Raw genomic sequence first — 25,382 nt, forward strand, 5'->3', positions numbered from 1 at the left:
AATGAAGTTACTGTGAAAAGCCCCTAGTCGCCACATTCCGGTGCCTGTTCAGGGAAGCCGTTACGGGAATATCTAATAATCCATAGTCCATATGGATTAACTATGGATTAACCCGGTACGCGTTATCTAATAATCATAATAATAATCGCTTCTGTACGCAAATCTTTGAAAGTTACAGGATAGATTGAGAAAGCTGATGGATATATGGGATCCTTGGCTTTAACAAAAGACACATCTCACATAAATAAGCAACAAGTGCTTTAGAAAACATTGGTTAGGTCCCAGCTGGAATATTGCGTCCAATTTTGGGCAACACTTTTGGGAGGATGTCAAGGCCTCAGACTGAGTGCAGAATGAATTTACGAGAATGATATCGAGATGTTTCAGTTATGGAGAGAGATTGGTGAAGCTGGATTGACCTCGTCAGCACAGAGACGCTCAAGGGGAAATCTGATCGCAAAGTTCAAAACCTTTCATGATTTCGAACCAAGAGTAAATGAATGGAAGTTGTTCCGCAGGCAGGGGGGTCAGTAACATTACACACCCATTCTACAGAGGGAAGATGAGAATTATTTTGCACAGGATTGTGCTGCCTGAAAGGGAAGCAGATTCATTGGTAACTTTCAAAAGGGAACTGGATAAATAGAAGGTAAAATATCCAGTTCTAGGAGTTGGGACTAATTGAATAGCAAAGTATGGCAGACTGAATGGCCTCATTTTCTTCTGTATCATTGTAATGATTATTGTGACTTATTGTGATTTGAGTGCATGAGTCTCCACACATACACCCCTCAATCCAACACCTCCCCCCCCTTACACACACCCTCAGCCTACCACAAAATGTCACCAGTACCTCCACCACCACTGTCTTTGTCATTTCTCTGCCAGTGTAAGGCCTGTCCAAGATCCCTAGTGGTGGGTTTAGGATCTACACACTTGATTCTTTCATTGCCTTCCTCTGTACATGGTTCCTTCTTTGAGGACCTTCCGCTCCCCAAACCCTCATCCCAGAGGGGGACTGGGTTATTGAACCTCCCACTCAGCGCTGACCAATTACAAATCACATTGTCTGCTGTTGTTATGGTAACACTCTGACCTGACACCATCACAACAATGTCAGAGTGAAGGAGATTGCATGGACCACTCAGTCTGGACAGGTAGCTCTGCCAGGTAGCATTATCGATACTTCCCACATGACAGAGCATCAGAGTTCCATCGAAACTGATCAAAATCCAAGCCAGGGAAAACAGAGAACATTCCTCTCCAAGCTCATTAAGTAGCTCTCTCTGGGCCTGATAATGTTGTACAGTCCCTGACTCCTGTACAAGGTGACCCTGCCCCAGTCAGAACACTTTCAAATAAACAGGGTTCACCACAAATGCTGACAGCCTGTTCCACCTCCCACTAATCTCTGGAAAAAGAGCCGGTCCCTGATATCTAATCGAGATCTTGCCGTAAGTTATTTGAAAGTTGGGTGCCCTAACCCAAATAGTTGAAGCCGTTTACCCAAACAAACAAATTCCAGGCCAACCACATCGTGCACCCACAACAAAATCCCCCCGTGGCCGATGGTTCTGCAAAGCAGAGGAACCCAGTTCTGTGGGGAACTGATGCTAAGACCCAGGACATTTTTTTTTTCTTTTTATTAATTAGCCAATTATTTTTCTTTCTCCAATTAAGGGGCAATTTAGCGTGGCCAATCCACCCACCCTGCACATCTTTGGTTGTGGGGGTGAAACCCACGCAGAACATAGAACATAGAACATAGAAAATACAGCACAGAACAGGCCCTTCGGCCCACGATGTTGTGCCGAACCTTTGTCCTAGATTAATCATATATTATCATTGAATTTACAGTGCAGAAGGAGGCCATTCAGCCCCTTGAGTCTGCACCAGCTCTTGGAAAGAGCACCCTACCCAAACTCAACACCTCCACCCAACACCAAGGGCAATTTGGACATTAAGGGCAATTTATCATTGGCCAATTCACCTAATCCGCACATCTTTGGACTGTGGGAGGAAACCGGAGCACCCGGAGGAAACCCACGCAGACACGGGGAGGACGTGCAGACTCCGCACAGACAATGACCCAAGCCGGAATCGAACCTGGGACCATGGATCTGTGAAGCAATTGTGCTATCCACAATGCTACCGTGCTGCCCTTAAGAACAAATAAATCTACACTATATCATTTTCCCGTAATCCATGTACCTATCCAACAGCTGCTTGAAGGTCCCTAATGTTTCCGACTCAACTACTTCCACAGGCAGTGCATTCCATGCCCCCACTACTCTCTGGGTAAAGAACCTACCTCTGATATCCCTCCTATATCGTCCACCTTTCACCTTAAATTTATGTCCCCTTGTAATGGTGTGTTCCACCTGGGGAAAAAGTCTCTGACTGTCTACTCTATCTATTCCCCTGATCATCTTATAAACCTCTATCAAGTCGCCCCTCATCCTTCTCCGCTCTAATGAGAAAAGGCCTAGCACCCTCAACCTTTCTTCGTAAGACCTACTCTCCATTCCAGGCAACATCCTGGTAAATCTTCTTTGCACCTTTTCCAGAGCTTCCACATCCTTCCTAAAATGAGGCGACCAGAACTGTACACAGTACTCCAAATGTGGCCTTACCAAAGTTTTGTACAGCTGCATCATCACCTCACGGCTCTTAAATTCAATCCCTCTGTTAATGAACGCGAGCACACCATAGGCCTTCTTCACAGCTCTATCCACTTGAGTGGCAACTTTCAAAGATGTATGAACATAGACCCCAAGGTCTCTCTGCTCCTCCACAATGTCAAGAACTCTACCGTTAACCCTGTATTCCGCATTCATACTTGTCCTTCCAAAATGGACAACCTCACACTTTTCAGGGTTAAACTCCATCTGCCACTTCTCAGCCCAGCTCTGCATCCTATCTATGTCTCTTTGCAGCCCACAACAGCCCTCCTTACTATCCACAACTCCACCAATCTTCGTATCGTCTGCAAATTTACTGACCCACCCTTCAACTCCCTCATCCAAGTCATTAATGAAAATCACAAACAGCAGAGGACCCAGAACTGATCCCTGCGGTACACCACTGGTAACTGGGATCCAGGCTGAATATTTGCCATCCACCACCACTCTCTGACTTCTATCGGTTAGCCAGTTCGCTATCCAACTGGCCAAATTTCCCATTATCCCATGCCTCCTTACTTTGTGCAGAAGCCTACCATGGGGAACTTTATCAAATGCCTTACTAAAATCCATGTACACTACATCCACTGCTTTACCTTCATCCACATGCTTGGTCACCTCCTCAAAGAATTCAATAAGATTTGTAAGGCAAGACCTACCCCTCACAAATCCGTGCTGACTATCCCTAATCAAGCAGTGTCTTTCCAGATGCTCAGAAATCCTATCCTTCAGTACCCTTTCCATTACTTTGCCTACCACCGAAGTAAGACTAACTGGCCTGTAATTCCCAGGGTTATCCCTAGTTCCTTTTTTGAACAGGGGCACGACATTCGCCACTCTCCAATCCCCTGGTACCACCCCTGTTGACAGTGAGGACGAAAAGATAATTGCCAACGGCTCTGCAATTTCATCTCTTGCTTCCCATAGAATCCTTGGATATATCCCGTCAGGCCCGGGGGACTTGTCTATCCTCAAGTGTTTCAAAATGCCCAACACATCTTCCTTCCTAACAAGTATTTCCTCGAGCTTACCAATCTGTTTCACACTGTCCTCTCCAACAATATCGCCCCTCTCATTTGTAAATACAGAAGAAAAGTACTCGTTCAAGACCTCTCCTATCTCTTCAGACTCAATACACAATCTCCCGCTACTGTCCTTGATCGGACCTACCCTCGCTCTAGTCATTCTCATGACATGGGGCGAATGTGCAAACTCCACACGGACAGGGACCCAGGGCCGGGATTCAAGACCCATGACATTTAACAATTATCTGCATCCTACCAGTTCATCGGCAGAAAACAGAGAAGGGAGTTTGCTTCTAGCTCAATGTCGACTGTTTATTCTCTGCTGACTTATTGTGATTTGAGTGCATGCCCAGGGTACCCATTATAGACAGGATATTGGAACTGAGTGAAACTCCCTCTACAGTGCTCCCGCCAAACACTCCCGGGACAGGTACAGCACGGGGTTAGATACAGAGTAAAGCTCCCTCTACACTGTCCCCATCAACACTCCCAGGACAGGTACAGCACGGGGTTAGATACAGAGTAAAGCTCCCTCTACACTGTCCCCATCAAACACTCCCACAATAGGTACAGCACGGGGTTAGAGGCAGAGTAAAGCTCCCTCTACACTGTCCCCATCAAACACTCCCAGGACAGGTACAGCACGGGGTTAGATACAGAGTAAAGCTCCCTCTACACTGTCCTCATCAAACACTCCCAGGACAGGTACAGCACGGGATTAGATACAGAGTAAAGCTCCCTCTACACTGTCCCCATCAAACACTCCCAGGACAGGTACAGCACGGGGTTAGATACAGAGTAAAGCTCCCTCTACACTGTCCCCATCAAACACTCCCAGGACAGGTACAGCACGGGGTTAGATACAGAGTAAAGCTCCCTCTACACTGTCCCCATCAATCACTCCCAGGACAGGTACAGCACGGGGTTAGATACAGAGTAAAGCTCCCTCTACACTGTCCCCATCAAACACTCCCAGGACAGGTACAGCACGGGGTTAGATACAGAGTAAAGCTCCCTCTACACTGTCCCCATCAAACACTCCCGGGACAGGTACAGCATGGGGTTAGATACAGAGTAAAGCTCCCTCTACACTGTCCCCATCAAACACTCCCAGGACAGGTACAGCTGCCTTTGCACAGACCCAACAATGTCCCTAACCCCTGCTGCAGCACGGTTACATTTTCCTATGTCGCTCACCAATCCTGCTGTGATCTTCGTCTGGAGAAAGTGCAATTTAATGGCAGACTGCGGCAGTTTGAGTTAAAGCAGGAGGGCCGGGCACGGGAGATTTAGAAAGATCACAGTGAGCTGCTGTGTGTGGAAAGCAACCTGTCTTTATATTCTCCAGGAAAACCCTGTCCAAATGTGTTTGATCTGAGGTTGAAATCGACTGACTCCAGCGTGAGAACAGGGAACCGCTGGCTAACACAGAAAAAGGAACACCTGCTAAAAAACACGGAGACTATGAAGGGTTTTTTTGGCGGCTTGGAAAGAAAATTCAAGGTGAAAAATGAGTGAGTATTTTTCATTTTGGACGTGTTGAGGAACCATTTCCCGAAGTGTGGCTCAGATTGTGTTGAGAGCCTGTGCAGTGTGAGTGCAGCCTGCTGTTGCTTTGTGTAGCTGGATTGCAATTGGTATTGCCATGGTAACATTTGTGTTTTGTCAGTCAGGATATTCTCCCTCGTCTGCTGTCTTAAATCTTACAGTCTGTACATCAGCTGTGCGCAGTTAGTGGCACACCCTCAACTCAACCGGCCTGGGTTTGATTGCAGAACTACAGCATAACTCTGTGCTGTAGATACAGAGTAAAGCTCCCTCTACACTGTCCCCATCAAACACTCCCAGGACAGGTACAGCACGGGGTTAGATACAGAGTAAAGCTCCCTCTACACTGTCCCCATCAAACACTCCCAGGACAGGTACAGCACGGGGTTAGATACAGAGTAAAGCTCCCTCTACACTGTCCCCATCAAACACTCACAGGACAGGTACAGCACGGGGTTAGATACAGAGTAAAGCTCCCTCTACACTGTCCCCATCAAGCACTCCCAGGACAGGTACAGCACGGGGTTAGATACAGAGTAAAGCTCCCTCTACACTGTCCCCATCAAACACTCCCAGGACAGGTACAGCACGGGGTTAGATACAGAGTAAAGCCGCCTCTACACTGTCCCCATCAAACACTCCCAGGACAGGTACAGCACGGGGTTAGATACAGAGTAAAGCTCCCTCTACACTGTCCCCATCAAACACTCCCAGGACAGGTACAGCACGGGGTTAGATACAGAGTAAAGCTCCCTCTACACTATCCCCATCAAACACTCCCAGGACAGGTACAGCACGGGGTTAGATACAGAGTAAAGCTCCCTCTACACTGCACCCATCAAACACTCCCGGGACAGGTACAGCACGGGGTTAGATACAGAGTAAAGCTCCCTCTACACTGCACCCATCAAACACTCCCGGGACAGGTACAGCACGGGGTGAGATACAGAGTAAAGCTCCCTCTACACTGTCCCCATCAAACACTCCCAGGACAGGTACAGCACGGGGTTAGATACAGAGTAAAGCTCCCTCTACACTATCCCCATCAAACACTCCCAGGACAGGTACAGCACGGGGTTAGATACAGAGTAAAGCTCCCTCTACACTGCACCCATCAAACACTCCCGGGACAGGTACAGCACGGGGTTAGATACAGAGTAAAGCTCCCTCTACACTGTCCCCATCAAACACTCCCAGGACAGGTACAGCACGGGGTTAGATACAGTGTAATGCTCCCTCTACACTGTCCCCATCAAACACTCCCAGGACAGGTACAGCACGGGGTTAGATACAGAGTAAAGCTCCCTCTACACTGTCCCCATCAAACACTCCCAGGACAGGTACAGCACGGGGTTAGATACAGAGTAAAGCTTCCTCTACACTGTCCCCATCAAACACTCCCAGGACAGGTACAGCACGGGGTTAGATACAGAGTAAAGCTCCCTCTACAGTGTCCCCATCAAACACTCCCAGGACAGGTACAGCACGGGGTTAGATACAGAGTAAAGCTCCCTCTACACTGTCCCCATCAAACACTCCCAGGACAGGTACAGCACGGGGTTAGATACAGAGTAAAGCTCCCTCTAAACTGTCCCCATCAAACACTCCCAGGACAGGTACAGCACAGGGTTAGATACAGAGTAAAGCTCCCTCTAAACTGTCCCCATCAAACACTCCCAGGACAGGTACAGCACGGGGTTAGATACAGAGTAAAGCTCCCTCTACACTGTCCCCATTCAAACTCCCAGGACAGGTACAGCACGGGGTTAGATACAGAGTAAAGCTCCCTCTACACTGTCCCCATCAAACACTCCCAGGGCAGGTACAGCACAGGGTTAGATACAGAGTAAAGCTCCCTCTACACTGTCCCCATCAAACACTCCCAGGACAGGTACAGCACGGGGGTTGATACAGAGTAAAGCTCCCTCTACACTGTCCCCATCAAACACTCCCAGGGCAGGTACAGCACAGGGTTAGATACAGAGTAAAGCTCCCTCTACACTGTCCCCATCAAACACTCCCAGGACAGGTACAGCACGGGGTTAGATACAGAGTAAAGCTCCCTCTACACTGTCCCCATCAAACACTCCCAGGACAGGTACAGCACGGGGTTAGATACAGAGTAAAGCTCCCTCTACACTGTCCCCATCAAACACTCCCAGGACAGGTACAGCACGGGGTTAGATACAGAGTAAAGCTCCCTCTACACTGTCCCCATCAAACACTCCCAGGACAGGTACAGCACGGGGTTAGATACAGAGTAAAGCTCCCTCTACACTGTCCCCATCAAACACTCCCAGGACAGGTACAGCACGGGGTTAGATACAGAGTAAAGCTCCCTCTACACTGTCCCCATCAAACACTCCCAGGGCAGGTACAGCACGGGGTTAGATACAGAGTAATGCTCCCCCTACACTGTCCCCATTCAAACTCCCTGGACAGGTACAGCACGGGGTTAGATACAGAGTGAAGCTCCCTCTACACGGTCCCCATCTAACACTCCCAGGACAGGTACAGCACGGGGTTAGATACAGAGTAAAGCTCCCTCTACACTGTCCCCATCAAACACTCCCAGGACAGGTACAGCACGGGGTTAGATACAGAGTAAAGCTCCCTCTACACTGTCCCCATCAAACACTCCCAGGACAGGTACAGCACGGGGTTAGATACAGAGTAAAGCTCCCTCTACACTGTCCCCATCAAACACTCCCAGGACAGGTACAGCACGGGGTTAGATACAGAGTAAAGCTCCCTCCACACTGTCCCCATTCAAATTCCCAGGACAGGTATAGCACAGGGTTAGATACAGAGTAAAGCTCCCTCTACACTGTCCCCATCAAACACTCCCCGGACAGGTACAGCACGGGGTTAGATACAGAGTAAAGCTCCCTCTACACTGTCCCCATCAAACACTCCCAGGACAGGTACAGCACGGGGTTAGATACAGAGTAAAGCTCCCTCTACACTGTCCCCATCAAACACTCCCAGGACAGGTACAGCACGGGGTTAGATACAGAGTAAAGCTCCCTCTATACTGTCTCCATCAAACACTCCCAGGACAGATACAGCACGGGGTTAGATACAGAGTAAAGCTCCCTCTACACTGTCCCCATCAAACACTCCCAGGACAGGAACAGCACGGGGTTAGATACAGAGTAAAGCTCCCTCTACACTGTCTCCATCAAACACTCCCAGGACAGGTACAGCACGGAGTTAGATACAGAGTAAAGCTCCCTCTACACTGTCCCCATCAAACACTCCCAGGACAGGTACAGCACGGGGTTAGATACAGAGTAAAGCTCCCTCTACACTGTCCCCATCAAACACTCCCAGGACAGGTACAGCACGGGGTTAGATACAGAGTAAAGCTCCCTCTACACTGTCCCCATCAAACACTCCCAGGACAGGTACAGCACGGGGTTAGATACAGAGTAAAGCTCCCTCTACACTGTCCCCATCAAACACTCCCAGGACAGGTACAGCACGGGGTTAGATACAGAGTAAAGCTCCCTCTACACTGTCCCCATCAAACACTCCCAGGACAGGTACAGCACGGGGTGAGATACAGAGTAAAGCTCCCTCTACACTGTCCCCATCAAACACTCCCAGGACAGGTACAGCACGGGGTTAGATACAGAGTAAAGCTCCCTCTACACTGTCCCCATCAAACACTCCTAAGACGGGTACAGCAGCATTTTTCCATACCAGACTGTTGGCAGCAGTGCTGCATAGACGCAGGTGTCTAACCTCCCCTGTTAGTTTCTGTTCTTTGCAGAATCTCACTGTGTGCGAGAAAGGCTAACAGTGTCCCCACTTCAGGATAATCCTGTGTGTGGGTGGAACTGGGAAATATTTCCAGTATGTGTCCATGTTCTGTCCTGTGGATGTTATTGTTTAGGGGTTGCTGTCACTGGGAGTCTTGCTGTATGTGGTCTGTGTGTGTGGGTGAGGTGTTGGGCAGTATATCTGGGACTGGGAGCTGGGAAAGGTGACTGACAACTGGGTGTTTATTCAATGCTCCTGTGGGGGAAATATTTGGAGGCAAAGTCACTAAAGTTACTGCCCCTCTTGTGTTCCAGAGATGCGCAAAACCTGAGTGGGGAGACATCCGAGAGTGGTAAGTGGGTTTTAATGTCTTGTCTCTGACTGTAATTTCCTGCTAGGTTTCAGCTCCGTGATTCTCGACCTGAGTTTGATGGATTTAACCGGGAAGATCAAAATTGTGTCGTTTTGATAGAATGTCCTGTCTGAAAGGGCGATGGAAGCAGATTCAATCGAAACTTTCATTCAAACGAACTTTCCAGATAATAGGTCAAGGAACAATTGGAGAGGGTAGATTTTGGAGCTAATCTTGTGCAATTAAACATGGTTAATTGATAACCTTTTAGTAAAGGAGCCTAAGAGATTGCGGGGGGGGGGGGAGATGGGTGCGGGGGGAGGGGGGATGGGTGGGTGGGGGGCGGAGGGGGGGAGATGGGTGGGTGAGGGGGAGATGGGTGGGTGATGGGGCGGGGGATAGGTGGAGGGGGAGATGGGTGGGTGGGGGGCGGAGGGGGGAGATGGGTGGGTGGGGGGGTGGAGGGGGGGATGGATGGGTTGGGGGGGCGGAGGGGGAGTTGGGTGGGTGTGGGGGATGGTTGGGGTGGTGCAGAGGTGGGGGGATGGGTGTGTGGGAGGGAGATGGCTGGGTGATGGGGGCGGGGATAGGCGGAGGGGGAGATGGGTGGTGGGGGAGGTGGAGGGGGGAGATGGGTGGGTGGGGGGAGATGGGTGGGTGATGGGGCGGGGGATAGGTGGAGGGGGAGATGGGTGGGTGGGTGGGTGGAGGGGGGAGATGGGTGGGTGGGGGGGATGGGTGGCGGGGCGGAGGGGGGAGATGGGTGGGTGGGGGGGCGGAGAGGGGGATTGGTGGGTTGGGGGGGCAGAGGGGGAGTTGGGTGGGTGTGGGGGATGGTTGAGGGGGGTGCGGAGGAGGGGATGGGGGTGGGGAGGGAGATGGCTGGGTGATGGGGGCGGGGATAGGCGGAGGGGGGAAATGGGTAGGTGGGGGGGCGGAGGGGGGAGATGGGTGGGTGGGGGGAGATGGGTGGGTGATGGGGCGGGGGATAGGTGGAGGGGAGATGGGTGGGTGGGGGGCGGAGGGTGGGAGATGGGTGGGTGGGGGGGCGGAGGGGGGAGATGGGTGGGTGGGGGGGTGGAGGGGGGGATGGATGGGTTGGGGGGGCGGAGGAGGAGTTGGGTGGGTGTGGGGGAAGGTTAGGGGGGTGCAGAGGGGGGATGGGTGTGTGGGGAGGGAGATGGCTGGGTGATGGGGGCGGGGATAGGCGGAGGGGGGAGATGGGTGGGTGGGGGATGAGTGGGGGGGGATGAGTGGGGAGTGTTGAAAATGTATATTGAGTTTGAGAGGGTTTGGTTAATTCTAAAACCCAGTGTTTAAAATCTGAACAAAAGATGCGACATAGATGTGAGGCGAGTTAGCGAAGGTTAATTGTGAAATTATCTTGGAGGTATGATGATAAATAGGCAAATTCTTTAATCTGTAATTTTGCAATGATTACACATTATCTTAATGAAATAAAACCCTGAGGAAAGGGGACCAGCAATTGAAATGCAATGGTATTGGATTAAAGAAGAAACATAATATTATGGCTTAGTGTCAAAATTTGCTTTTAACTCTCCTAGTTTATGACCTCTTCTCCCCGTGTGTGCGTGGGTTTCCTGCGGGTGCACAGGTTAACTCCCACAGTTCAAAGATGTGCAAGTTGGGTGGTGCAGGAGGGAGGGTTTCAGATTTCTGGATAATTGGGGCTCATTCTGGGGACGGTGGGACCTCTACAAACGGGATGGTCTACACCTGGACCAGAGGGGTACCAATATTCTGGGGGGGAAATTTGCTAATGCTCTTCGGGAGGGTTTAAACTAGTTCAGCAGGGGCTTGGGAACCTGAATTGTAGCTCCAGTATACAGGAGGTTGAGAGTAGTGAGGTCATGAGTAAGGTTTCGAAGTTGCAGGAGTGTACCGGCAGGCAGGAAGGTGGTTTAAAGTGTGTCTTCTTCAATGTCAGGAGCATCCGGAATAAGGTGGGTGAACTTGCAGCATGGGTTGGTACCTGGGACTTCGATGTTGTGGCCATTTCGGAGACATGGATAGAGCAGGGCCAGGAATGGTTGTTGCAGGTGCCGGGGTTTAGATATTTCAGTAAGCTCAGGGAAGGTGGTAAAAGAGGGGGAGGGGTGGCATTGTTAGTCAAGGACAGTATTACGGTGGTAGAAAGGACGTTTGATGAGGACTCGTCGATTGAGGTAGTATGGGCTGAAGTTAGAAACAGGAAAGGAGAGGTCAGGTTACCCTGTTAGGGGTTTTCTATAGGCCTCCGAAAAGTTCCAGAGATGTAGAGGAAAAGATTGCAAAGATGATTCTGGATAGGAGCGAAAGCAACAGGGTAGTTGTTATGGGGGACTTTAACTTTCCAAATATTGACTGGAAACGCTATAGTTCGAGTACTTTATATGGGTCCGTTTTTGTCCAATGTGTGCAGGAGGGTTTCCTGACACAGTATGTAGATAGGCCAATGAGAGGCGAGGCCATATTGGATTTGGTACTGGGTAATGAATCAGGACAGGTGTTAGATTTGGAGGTAGGTGAGCACTTTGGTGATCGTGACCACAATTCGATTACGTTTACTTTAGTGATGGAAAGGGATAGGTATATACCGCAGGGCAAGAGTTATATCTGGGGGAAAGGCAATTATGATGCGATGAGGCAAGACTTAGGATGCATCAGATGGAGAGGAAAACTGCAGGGGATGGGAACAATGGAAATGTGGAGTTTGTTCAAGGAACAGCTACTGTGTGTCCTTGATAAGTATGTACCTGTCAGGCAGGGAGGAAGTGGTCGAGCAAGGGAACCGTGGTTTACTAAGGCAGTCAAAACACTTGTCAAGAGGAAGAAGGAGGCTTACGTAAAGATGAGACATGAAGGTTCAGTAAGGGCACTCGAGAGTTACAAGTTAGCTAGGAAGGACCTAAAGAGAGAGCTAAGAAGAGCCAGGAGGGGACATGAGAAGTCTTTGGCAGGTAGGATCAAGGATAACCCTAAAGCTTTCTATAGATATGTCAGGAATAAAAGAATGACTAGGGTTAGAGTAGGGCCAGTCAAGGACAGTAGTGGGAAGTTGTGCTTGGAGTCCGAGGAGATAGGAGAGGTGCTAAATGAATATTTTTTTGTCAGTATTCACACAGGAAAAAGACAATGTTGTCGAGGAGAATACTGAGATACCGGCTACTAGACTAGAAGGGCTTGAGGTTCATAAGGAGGAGGTGTTAACAATTCTGGAAAGTGTGAAAATAGATAAGTCCCCTGGGCCGGATGGGATTTATCCTAGGATTCTCTGGGAAGCTAGGGAGCAGATTGCTGAGCCTTTGGCATTGATATTTAAGTCATCTTTGTCAACAGGAATAGTGCCAGAAGACTGGAGGATAGCAAATGTTGTCCCCTTGTTCAAGAAGGGGAGTAGAGACAACCCCGGCAACTATAGACCAGTGAGCCTTACTTCTGTTGTGGGCAAAATCTTGGAAAGGTTTATAAGAGATAGGATATATAATCATCTGGAAAGGAATAATTTGATTAGAGATAGTCAACACGGTTTTGTGAAGGGTAGGTCGTGCCTCACAAACCTTATTGAGTTCTTTGAGAAGGTGACCAAACAGGTGGATGAGGGTAAAGCAGTTGATGTGGTGTATATGGATTTCAGTAAAGCGTTTGATAAGGTTCCCCACGGTAGGCTACTGCAGAGAATATGGAAGCATGGGTTTCAGGGAGATTTAGCAGTTTGGATCAGAAATTGGCTAGCTGGAAGAAGGCAAAGGGTGGTGGTTGATGGGAAGTGTTCAGACTGGAGTCCAGTTACTAGTGGTGTACCACAAGGATCTGTTTTGGGGCCACTGCTGTTTTTATAAATGACCTGGAGGAGGACGTAGAAGGATGGGTGAGTAAATTTGCAGATGACACTAAAGTCGGTGGAGTTGTGGACAGTGCGGAAGGATGTTACAAGTTACAGAGGGGCATAGATAAGCTGCAGCGCTGGGCTGAGAGGTGGCAAATGGAGTTTAATACAGAAAAGTGTGAGGTGATTCATTTTGGAAGGAATAACAGGAAGACAGAGTACTGGGCTAATGGTCAGATTCTTGGCAGTGTGGATGAGCAGAGAGATCTCGGTGTCCATGCACATAGATCCCTGAAAGATGCCACTCAGGTTGAGAGGGTTGTTAAGAAGGCGTACGGTGTGTTAGCTTTTATTGGTAGAGGGATTGAGTTTCGGAGCCATGAGGTCATGTTGCAGCTGTACAAAACTCTGGTGCGGCCGCATTTGGAGTATTGCGTGCAATTCTGGTCGCCGCATTATAGGAAGGATGTGGAAGCATTGGAAAGGGTGCAGAGGAGATTTACCAGAATGTTGCCTGGTATGTAGGGAAGATCTTATGAGGAAAGGCTGAGGGACTTGAGGCTGTTTTCGTTAGAAGAAGGTTAAGAGGTGACTTAATTGAGGCATACAAGATGATCAGAGGATTGGATAGGGTGGACAGTGAGAGCCTTTTTCCTCGGATGGTGATGTCTAGCACGAGGGGACATAGCTTTAAATTGAGGGAGAGATAAATATAAGACAGATGTCAGAGGTAGGTTCTTTACTCAGAGAGTAGTAAGGGCGTGGAATGCCCTGCCTGCAACAGTAGTGGACTCGCCAACACTAAGGGTATTCAAATGGTCATTGGATAGACATATGGACGATAAGGGAATAGTGTAGATGGGCTTTAGAGTGGTTTCACAGGTCAGCGCAACATCGAGGGCCGAAGGGACTGTACTGCGCTGTAATGTTCTATGTTCTATTTTATGGGGAGAGGGCCTAGGTTAGGGTGCTCGTTCAGAGATTCGGTGCAGACTCGATGGGCCGAATAGTCTCCTTCTGCACTGTAAATTCTATGTCAATTCCAGCCTTGGTTGACTGTGTGGAGTCTGCACATTCTCCCCGTGTGTGCGTGGGTTTCCTCCGGGTGCTCCGGTTTCCTCCCACAGTCCAAAGATGTGCAGGTTAGGTGGATAAGCCAAGATAAATTGACCTTGGTGTCCAACGGTTAGGTGGGGTTATGGGGATAGGGTGGGGATTGAGTGTAGGTAGGGTGCTCTTTCGGAACGCCGGTGCACACTGATGGGCCGAATGGCCTCCTGTGCTGAAGGGAATCTGTATTCATCTCAGATTGACACATTCCTGGGCTGAATGAATCCAGGGCTGTGGGGTCAGGCTGACAAACAGCAGCTGGGGGAGCCACTTTCTTACTGAATGGTGGAGTAGAGCAGAGGGGCTGAATGGCCAACTCCTACTTCTTATGTTATTAACCTGCATTTTGAATGTAAAGTAAAGCAGAAAGTGATGTGTGTGTCTTTTTGTACACCCCCAGTGAGAATGGAATGTCTGCAGAAGATGAAAGGGATCAAGATTTACCTGTACACACACCTGAAGCAGCAGCCAATCTGGTAATATTGCTGATCAATATTTCACTAAATTCCTGAATTAACAAGTGAGCGGGAGGGTGTTCCCTCAGATTCCATTCACTCAGTTCTGAGTCAGTGGGCTGCGAACACAGCGGGTCTGGTGGCCTGAAGTGCATATGTTTTAATGCAAGGAGCATTACGGGTAAGGCAGATGAACTTAGAGCTTGGATTACTACTTGGAACTATGATGTTATTGCCATTACAGAGACCTGGTTGAGGGAAGGGCAGGATTGGCAGCTAAACGTTCCAGGATTTAGATGTTTCAGGCGGGATAGAGGGGGATGTAAAAGGGGAGGCGGAGTTGCGCTACTTGTTCGGGAGAATATCACAGCTATACTGCGAGAGGACACCTCAGAGGGCAGTGAGGCTATATGGGTAGAGATCAGGAATAAGAAGGGTGCAGTCACAATGTTGGGGGTATACTACAGGCCTCCCAACAGCCAGCGGGAGATAGAGGAGCAGATAGGTAGACAGATTTTGGAAAAGAGTAAAAACAACAGGGTTGTGGTGATGGGAGACTTCAACTTCCCCAATATTGACTGGGACTCACTTAGTGCCAGGGGCTTAGACGGGGCAGAGTTTGTAAGGAGCATCCAGGAGGGCTTCTTAAAACAATATGTAAACAGTCCAACTAGGGAAGGGGCGGTACTGGACCTGGTATTGGGGAATGAGCCCGGCCAGGTGGTAGATGTTTCAGTAGGGGAGCATTTCGGTAACAGTGACCACAATTCAGTAAGTTTTAAAGTACTGGTGGACAAGGATAAGAGTGGTCCGAGGATGAATGTGCTAAATTGGGGGAAGGCTAATTATGACAATATTAGGCGGGAACTGAAGAACATAGATTGGGGGCGGATGTTTGAGGGCAAATCAACATCTGACATGTGGGAGGCTTTCAAGTGTCAGTTGAAGGGAATACAGGACAGGCATGTTCCTGTGAGGAAGAAAGATAAATACGGCAATTTTCGGGAACCTTGGATGACGAGTGATATTGTAGGCCTCGTCAAAAAGAAAAAGGAGGCATTTGTCAGGGCTAAAAGGCTGGGAACAGACGAAGCCTGTGTGGCATATAAGGAAAGTAGGAAGGAACTTAAGCAAGGAGTCAGGAGGGCTAGAAGGGGTCATGAAAAGTCATTGGCAAATAGGGTTAAGGAAAATCCCAAGGCTTTTTACACTTACATAAAAAGCAAGAGGGTAGCCAGGGAAAGGGTTGGCCCACTGAAAGATAGGCAAGGGAATCTATGTGTGGAGCCAGAGGAAATGGGCGAGGTACTAAATGAATACTTTGCATCAGTATTCACCAAAGAGAAGGAATTGGTAGATGTTGAGTCTGGAGAAGGGGGTGTAGATAGCCTGGGTCACATTGTGATCCAAAAAGACGAGGTGTTGGGTGTCTTAAAAAATATTAAGGTAGATAAGTCCCCAGGGCCTGATGGGATCTACCCCAGAATACTGAAGGAGGCTGGAGAGGAAATTGCTGAGGCCTTGACAGAAATCTTTGGATCCTCGCTGTCTTCAGGGGATGTCCCGGAGGACTGGAGAATAGCCAATGTTGTTCCTCTGTTTAAGAAGGGTAGCAAGGATAATCCCGGGAACTACAGGCCGGTGAGCCTTACTTCAGTGGTAGGGAAATTACTGGAGAGAATTCTTCGAGACAGGATCTACTCCCATTTGGAAGCAAATGGACGTATTAGTGAGAGGCAGCACGGTTTTGTGAAGGGGAGGTCGTGTCTCACTAACTTGATAGAGTTTTTCGAGGAGGTCACTAAGATGATTGATGCAGGTAGGGCAGTGGATGTTGTCTACATGGACTTCAGTAAGGCCTTTGACAAGGTCCCTCATGGTAGACTAGTACAAAAGGTGAAGTCACACGGGATCAGGGGTGAGCTGGCAAGGTGGATTCAGAACTGGCTAGGCCATAGAAGGCAGAGGGTAGCAATGGAGGGATGCTTTTCTAATTGGAGGGCTGTGACCAGTGGTGTTCCACAGGGATCAGTGCTGGGACCTTTGCTGTTTGTAGTATATATAAATGATTTGGAGGAAAATGTAACTGGTCTGATTAGTAAGTTTGCAGACGACACAAAGGTTGGTGGAATTGCGGATAGCGATGAGGACTGTCTGAGGATACAGCAGGATTTAGACTGTCTGGAGACTTGGGCGGAGAGATGGCAGATGGAGTTTAATCCGGACAAATGTGAGGTAATGCATTTTGGAAGGGCTAATGCAGGTAGGGAATATACAGTGAATGGTAGAACCCTCAAGAGTATTGAAAGTCAAAGAGATCTAGGAGTACAGGTCCACAGGTCATTGAAAGGGGCAACACAGGTGGAGAAGGTAGTCAAGAAGGCATACGGCATGCTTGCCTTCATTGGACGGGGCATTGAGTATAAGAATTGGCAAGTCATGTTGCAGCTGTATAGAACCTTAGTTAGGCCACACTTGGAGTATAGTGTTCAATTCTGGTCGCCACACTACCAGAAGGATGTGGAGGCTTTAGAGAGGGTGCAGAAGAGATTTACCAGAATGTTGCCTGGTATGGAGGGCATAAGCTATGAGGAGCGATTGAATAAACTCGGTTTGTTCTCTCTGGAACGAAGGAGGTTGAGGGGCGACCTGATAGAGGTCTACAAAATTATGAGGGGCATAGACAGAGTGGATAGTCAGAGGCTTTTCCCCAGGGTAGAGGGGTCAATTACTAGGGGGCATAGGTTTAAGGTGAGAGGGGCAAGGTTTAGAGTAGATGTACGAGGCAAGTTTTTTACGCAGAGGGTAGTGGGTGCCTGGAACTCGCTACCGGAGGAGGTAGTGGAAGCAGGGACGATAGGGACATTTAAGGGGCATCTTGACAAATATATGAATAGGATGGGAATAGAAGGATACGGACCCAGGAAGTGTAGAAGATTGTAGTTTAGTCGGGCAGTATGGTCGGCGCGGGCTTGGAGGGCCGAAGGGCCTGTTCCTGTGCTGTACATTTCTTTGTTCTTTGTTCTTTGAACTCAAGTTCCATTCGAGTACCTTGAGCATAAAATCCACAATTGCACTGTCAGAGGGTCAGTACTGAGGGAGTGCCGCACTGTCAGAGGGTCAGTACTGAGGGAGTGCCGCACTGTCAGAGGGTCAGTACTGAGGGAGTGCTGCACTGTCAGAGGGTCAGTACTGAGGGAGTGCCGCACTGTCAGAGGGTCAGTACTGAGGGAGTGCCGCACTGTCAGAGGGTCAGTACTGAGGGAGTGCTGCACTGTCAGAGGGTCAGTACTGAGGGAGTGCTGCACTGTCAGAGGGTCAGTACTGAGGGAGTGCCGCACTGTCAGAGGGTCAGTACTGAGGGAGTGCTGCACTGTCAGAGGGTCAGTACTGAGGGAGTGCCGCACTGTCAGAGGGTCAGTACTGAGGGAGTGCTGCACTGTGAGAGGGTCAGTACTGAGGGAGTGCTGCACTGTGAGAGGGTCAGTACTGAGGGAGTGCTGCACTGTCAGAGGGTCAGTACTGAGGGAGTGCTGCACTGTGAGAGGGTCAGTACTGAGGGAGTGCTGCACTGTGAGAGGGTCAGTACTGAGGGAGTGCTGCACTGTCAGAGGGTCAGTACTGAGGGAGTGCCGCACTGTCAGAGGGTCAGTACTGAGGGAGCGCCGCACTGTCAGAGGGTCAGTACTGAGGGAGTGCTGCACTGTCAGAGAGTCAGTACTGAGGGAGTGCTGCACTGTCAGAGGACCAGTACTGAGGGAGCGCCGCACTGTCGGAGGGTCAGTACTGAGGGAGTGCTGCACTGTCAGAGGGTCAGTACTGAGGGAGTGCTGCACTGTCGGAGGGTCAGTACTGAGGGAGTGCTGCACTGTCGGAGGGTCAGTACTGAGGGAGTGCCGCACTGTCAGAGGGTCGGTACTGAGGGAGTGCTGCACTGTCAGAGGGTCAGTACTGAGGGAGTGCTGCACTGTCAGAGGGTCAGTACTGAGGGAGTGCTGCACTGTCAGAGGGTCAGTACTGAGGGAGTGCTGCACTGTGAGAGGGTCAGTACTGAGGGAGTGCTGCACTGTCGGAGGGTCAGTACTGAGGGAGTGCCGCACTGTCAGAGGGTCAGTACTGAGGGAGTGCTGCACTGTCAGAGGGTCAGTACTGAGGGAGTGCTGCACTGTCAGAGTGTCAGTACTGAGGGAGTGCTGCACTGTCAGAGGGTCAGTACTGAGGGAGTGCCGCACTGTCAGAGGGTCAGTACTGAGGGAGTGCTGCACTGTCAGAGGGTCAGTACTGAGGGAGTGCCGCACTGTCAGAGGGTCAGTACTGAGGGAGTGCCGCACTGTCAGAGGATCAGTACTGAGGGAGTGCTGCACTGTCAGAGGGTCAGTACTGAGGGAGTGCCGCACTGTCAGACGGTCAGTACTGAGGGAGTGCCGCACTGTCTGAGGGTCAGTACTGAGGGAGTGCTGCACTGTCAGACGGTCAGTACTGAGGGACTGCTGCAGTGTCAGAGGGTCAGTACTGAGGGAGTGCTGCACTGTCAGAGGGTCAGTACTGAGGGAGTGCTGCACTGTCAGAGGGTCAGTACTGAGGGAGCGCTGCACTGTCAGGGGGTCAGTACTGAGGGAGTGCCGCACTGTCAGACGGTCAGTACTGAGGGAGTGCCGCACTGTCTGAGGGTCAGTACTGAGGGAGTGCCGCACTGTCAGAGGGTCAGTACTGAGGGAGTGCCGCACTGTCAGAGGGTCAGTACTGAGGGAGTGCTGCACTGTCAGAGGGTCAGTACTGAGGGAGTGCCGCACTGTCAGAGGGTCAGTACTGAGGGAGTGCCGCACTGTCAGACGGTCAGTACTGAGGGAGTGCCGCACTGTCTGAGGGTCAGTACTGAGGGAGTGCCGCACTGTCAGACGGTCAGTACTGAGGGACTGCTGCAGTGTCAGAGGGTCAGTACTGAGGGAGTGCTGCACTGTCAGAGGGTCAGTACTGAGGGAGTGCTGCACTGTCAGGGGGTCAGTACTGAGGGAGTGCCGCACTGCCAGACGGTCAGGACTGAGGGAGTGCTGCACTGTCAGAGGGTCAGTACTGAGGGAGTGCCGCACTGTCAGAGGGTCAGTACTGAGGGAGAGCTGCACTGTTAGAGGGTCAGTACTGAGGGAGTGCCGCACTGTCAGAGGGTCAGTACTGAGGGAGAGCTGCACTGTCAGAGGGTCAGTACTGAGGGAGTGCCGCACTGTCAGAGGGTCAGTACTGAGGGAGAGCTGCACTGTCAGAGGGTCAGTACTGAGGGAGTGCCGCACTGTCAGAGGGTCAGTACTGAGGGAGTGCTGCACTGTTAGAGGGTCAGTACTGAGGGACTGCTGCACCCTCATAGGGAGGGATCGCCCCGCAGACCGGCAAGGGTGTCACAGCCCCCCATCGTCCTTGGCAGGGCCGAGTTCAATCCATCAAGGTCAACATCTTGCCCAGATAATTGTTTTCATCTCAGTGTCTCCCGGTATTCCGACCTAAGTCTTTCTTCCGGGGGATTGAATGACTTACATTGGGTTTCATATGGTCAGGGGATCCCTGTGGATTCGGAGGGGGATCCTAAAGAGGAATAGACAGTTGGGGGGACGTGGGGTGGGGCTTGCTCTGCCCAATTTGATGTTTTATTTCTGGGTGCCAACGCGGAGAAGGTGTTGGGGTGGCATGGAGACCCGGGGTCCACCTGGGTGTGGGTGGAGTCTGGGTTGTGCACAGGAGCTGCTGGTGACGGCGTCTCTGCCTTTGGCTCCGGCAAAGTATTCCTCAAACCCGGCGGTCATTTCCACTTAAACAGTGCGGAGGCAGCACCATCAGCATTCCAGACTGGCTCAGAGTCAACGTGGCCCTTATTTGCAGGAACCATTTATCCAAACCGGCAAAGTTGGCTCCCACTTTTGTGGGGGTGGAAGGGGCTGGGGGGAGAGGGCCTTTTTTCTGGAGGGGCGGTTTGTCGATCTGGAGGAGCTGAAAGAGAAACTTGGGCCGTGAGCTCGGACGCCTTTAGGTATCCAGCTTCAGATTTTGGTTCAATGGACGTTCCCGATATTTCCGTTGGCGCGTCTTCAACTTTATTGGACAGGATTCTTTCCTGTTCGGGGTGGGAAGAGGGTAGTCTGTCGAGTGTAGATGGGCGGATTTTGGGGAAAGATCTGGTCTCGGTGGAGGGGACGAAGGCCCAATGGGAGTAGGCGCTGGGACACTACCAGAGGAGGAGGTGTGGAGTGAGTCCCTCCGCGAGGTGGGACTCACCTGTGTGAGGCTTGGCCCGATCCAGCTCAAGGTAGTGTTTAGGGTGCAGCTCACCAAGGCCAGAATGAGTCGTTTCTTTGGGGGTGTTGAGGACAGGGTGAGTGCAGTTTGAGAGAGCCTGCGAACCACACTCACATGTCCTGTCCCAAACCTGTGAGTCTCTGGGTCTCTTTTTTTTCCAGCACCATGTTGGTAATGCTGAATGTCGAGCGGCAGCCCTGTCCTTTAGTGTCTATATTGGGGGTATTGAACCAGCTGGAGCTGCAGACGGGAGCGCGGGCAGATGTCCTGGCATTCACCTCGCTGACTTTTCGGAGGCAAATCCTCCAGAGTGCTTCGGCGTGACGGAGATTTTGCACCTCGAGTAGGTCAAATATACCGCGAGGGAGTTAATTGAAGGGTTCTAGCAAACGTTCATATTGTACTTTATGGAATTGGTCACTGTTAGAACTCATCCACATACTTAACATCCCTCCTTGTTAATGGTATGTTCATTGTATGGTTCTGGTTAAGGAGAGACCGGTGGAGGATATTGATTGATTAAGTATCTTGAGTACAAATAAAGAGAGACTTCCGACTGCCTCTCTTCTAAGGTTACAGCCATGTCCATGTGTCCCTGGTAGGGGGCCTGGATACAACATCCACATTGGCAGCTTGATTTTGATAAATTTATTTTCATAATTTTAATTTTTGTTACAATAACCTGAAAGTGTCACTTTAAGGGTTTTGTTTGTTTTTTCGATTCACCCAAGTATAAAGAGTTTTACAGCAAAGAGGCCCTTTCAGCTTGTGGGATATTGGATGTTGGTTAGGGAGGTGGCAGACAAATAATGTTGCATCCTGTAAATAAATAGAGTATTGAGTAAAACGGCTGATGTCCGGTTTCCAACTTGACCATGTGGCTTCAGTTTCGGGTGAGATTTCTGTACTCAATGCCTCTCTTTACGAAGCTGAGGATTCGGTAAGTGCTATTATCCAATCTCAACCTGTGCTGCCACCTTCAATGATTTATGCACATTTACACTCCCACTGAAGAATTTTATTCTTTATTTTATATTGCATCTCCTCAGTCTTCCTACCAAAATGTATCATTTCGCACTTTTCTGCATTAAATTTAATCTGCCACGTGTCAGCCCATTCCCCAGGTTAACTTGCTGTCCACCATTGTCCTCCTCAAGGTTAACAATACTTCCACGTTTTGTGTCATCCTCCGACTTTAATACCATGCATCAAAGTTTAGATCATTAATCTAGCTCAAGAAGCGGATCCTTGTACTGACCCCGGAGAAACTTTTCTTTGGTTCAGAAACAAATGGTTATCACAATTTTGCCGTTGATCTGAATCCATGGACCGCATGCCTTAGAACATAGAACATAGCGTGCAGAAGGAGGCCATTCGGCCCATCGAGTCTGCACCGGCCACTTAAGCCCTCACTTCCACCCTATCCCCATAACCCAATAACCCCTCCCAACCTTTTTGGACACTAAGGGCAATTTATCATTGGCCAATCCACCTAACCTGCACATCTTTGGGCTGTGGGAGGAAACCGGAGCACCCGGAGGAAACCCACGCACACACGGGGAGGATGTGCAAACCACACAGACAGTGGCTCAGCGGGGAATCGAACCTGGGACCCTGGCGCTGTGAAGCCACAGTGCTAACCACTGTGCTACTGTGCAGCCTTGTTGGACCATCCCTGTTCCTGGCTTCCTGCCATTTAGAAAGCCCCTTGTTCTAACCTTTCTCAATTCAAGGTCGATGACTTTACATTTAATCTATAAACATCTTGGTAATTTTATACTTTAACCTCCACCACGCTTACAATGTGTTCCATCTTTGTGTCATTTGGTGAAGTTGGATATGTGGCTTTCTACCTCTTCACCTTGCTCATTAATAAATATGTTGAATATTTGAGGCTTCAACATAGATCTTTGTGGGACCCCACAGGTTATTTAGGGGCTGAAAGAGTGTTTTAATGCTTCACTGATCCTGTGCGAATCGGAGGATTCCAGAACATCCTTTCCTGACACAAGTGACTAACTGACTCCAGTTTCTCTATCAATCCCCGTAGCTTTAATAGGTGAGTTAGTTTGGCCTGTCGAGACTGACTGATTGTTTTCCTCTCCTGTGTGTCAGGCACGCCCTGAGGTTTTGGAATGCTGCCTTCTTTGATGCAGTCCATTGTGAGCGGAGGAAGCGTTCACCAACTACCAGGTATGGAATGGGCCTGCTTAATAGTCACACTGACTGCATGGGCAGAATACTTCCCTCTCGCTCACGTGCCATCAAACTGGCCAGGGTGAAGAACTGATGTAGGAAAATGTCAGAATCAGGGAACGCTAGTAAACAGCGCTGTGTCCCAGAGAGACAGTGAGGGGGATTTTCTGTCTTGTTGGGGTCAGTGGTTGATCATCCAGAGGTGGATCCATGATTAATTCCCCCCCTGCAATCGGTTTGTGAAACATCAGGCAGTGTTGGAACTGGGAATCTCCACTATTCGGCTAGTGAGACCGGTTGGTATATTTACCTGCCCAAACATCGGGGGAGTTTGAATAGTGAGTATGACCCAGGAGTTGTTATTAAAACTTCATTATTTAAAGTCTGGTGTAGAGAAGTGAGAGATAAGGTTGGTTTAAATGAGAACCGGCAGCTACTTAGTCCGAGATAATTAGTGTGAAGGACTCAGAAATCCTGGCACCCCGACATCAAGGTCCTCGCTGTCAGTTATTTATTCCGTTAACGGTCTCAGGAGGCTTCAGTCTGAGACTGGAAATCGGGACAAGGAGAAAGATTTGGGGGGAGGTTGGGGAGGGAGGACTTCAGCTGATTATGGGGTGGGGGGGGGGCGGAGGGGGGAGTCATGAGGTTTCATCACTGGGGAAAGGTCGATTTGATAGGGGATTGGGGGCAGCTCTCCTCGTGCCCCACAAGCAGTGCTGGAAAAGCCACTTTATCCGCTGCCTCTGGCTCCCTTTTACTGTTGAATCTTCTGAGCTTGGGAAACGCAATCGGTGTTAAATTTAAATCCAGCTTCCAACTACACTAGGGAAAACATAAATAAATTTAGAGTACCTACTTATTTTTTTTCCCAATTAAGGGGCAATTTAGCGTGGCCAATCCACCGACTCTGCACACCTTTGTGTTGTGGAGGCGAAACCCACGCAGACACGGGGAGAATGTGCAAACTCCACACGGACAGTGACCCAGAGCCGGGATCGAACCTGGGACCTCGGCGCCGTGAGGCAGCAGTGCTAACCACTGCGCCACCGTGCCGCCCTTCATTTAATATTATAATGAAATTATTCGCTGCCTCTTCAAAACATTCTCCAATTGGCAGAATGGCGTGAAAGGCTGGGGTCATAGTTCATGACCCCTACTCTCTGTGGGGTAAATAGTGACCCCAGCGAGAAGTTCAGGTTGTTCCACAGAAACTAATCAGGTTAATACTGATTTAACTTGTTAATTCCACTGTGACAGGGAGAAATGGTGCCACATGACCCCAGAGGAGCGTGATGACAGCCATCGATTTAATGAAAATATCGCCTTTGGACAATTGGGGTAAGAGTTACCATGGGGATTGGGGGTGGGGGGCCTGCCAAGGGGAGTAGGGGTGGGGGGGCTGCCAGGGGCAGTGGGGGTGGGTGGGCTGCCATGGGGAGTGGGGGTGGGGGGGCTGCCAGGGGGAGTGGGGGTGGGGGGGCTGCCAGGGGGAGTGGGGGTGGGAGGGCTGCCAGGCGGATTGAAGGTAGGTGAGCTGCCAGGGGGAGTGAGGGTGGGGGGGCTGCCAGGGGGAGTGAGGGTGGGGGGGCTGCCAGGGGGGTGGGGCGGGGTGGGTTGCCAGTGGGGGTGGGAGGGTTGCAAGGGGGAGTGGGGAGGGGGGGCTGCCAGGGGGAGTGGGGGTGGGGGGTTGTCAGGGGGAGTGGGGGTGGGGGGGTTGCCAGGGGGAGTGGGGGTGGGGGGCTGCCAGGGGGAGTGGGGGTGGGGGGGTTGCCAGGGGGAGTGGGGGTGGGGGGGCTGCCAGGGGTAGTGGGGGTGGGAGGGCTGCCAGGGGGAGTGGGGGTGGGGGGGTTGCCAGGGGGAGTGGGGGTGGGGGGGTTGCCAGGGGGAGTGGGGGTGGGGGGGCTGCCAGGGGGAGTGGGGGTGGGGTTGTTGCCAGGGGGAGTGGGGGTGGGGGGGTTGCCAGGGGGAGTGGGGGTGGGAGGGCTGCCAGGGGGAGTGGGGGTGGGGGGTTGCCAGGGGAGGGGGGTTGCCAGGCGGAGTGGGGGTGGGGGGGTTGCCAGGGGGAGGGGGGGTGGGGGGGGTTGCCAGGGGGAGGGGGGTTGCCAGGGGGAGTGGGGGTGGGGGGGGTTGCCA

General features: G+C 50.7%; 1 protein-coding gene across 8 annotated transcripts in view; it reads left to right on the forward strand.

Moving 5' to 3' along the window:
* Nucleotides 1-25,382, forward strand: part of LOC140430308 (Fanconi anemia core complex-associated protein 24-like) — a 400,826-nt gene that overhangs the window by 317,996 nt on the left and 57,448 nt on the right. For all 8 annotated transcript variants that reach the window (XM_072517750.1, XM_072517741.1, XM_072517747.1 and 5 more), the window contains 5 exons: nt 5,055-5,220; nt 9,334-9,371; nt 14,711-14,786; nt 23,166-23,243; nt 24,507-24,587. In XM_072517750.1, the coding sequence (XP_072373851.1) occupies nt 5,055-5,220; nt 9,334-9,371; nt 14,711-14,786; nt 23,166-23,243; nt 24,507-24,587 (439 nt within the window). The remainder of the gene's footprint in view (nt 1-5,054; nt 5,221-9,333; nt 9,372-14,710; nt 14,787-23,165; nt 23,244-24,506; nt 24,588-25,382) is intronic.

The sequence above is a fragment of the Scyliorhinus torazame genome, chromosome 10, assembly GCF_047496885.1.
Source record: "Scyliorhinus torazame isolate Kashiwa2021f chromosome 10, sScyTor2.1, whole genome shotgun sequence".
In the NCBI taxonomy this organism is placed as follows: domain Eukaryota; kingdom Metazoa; phylum Chordata; class Chondrichthyes; order Carcharhiniformes; family Scyliorhinidae; genus Scyliorhinus; species Scyliorhinus torazame.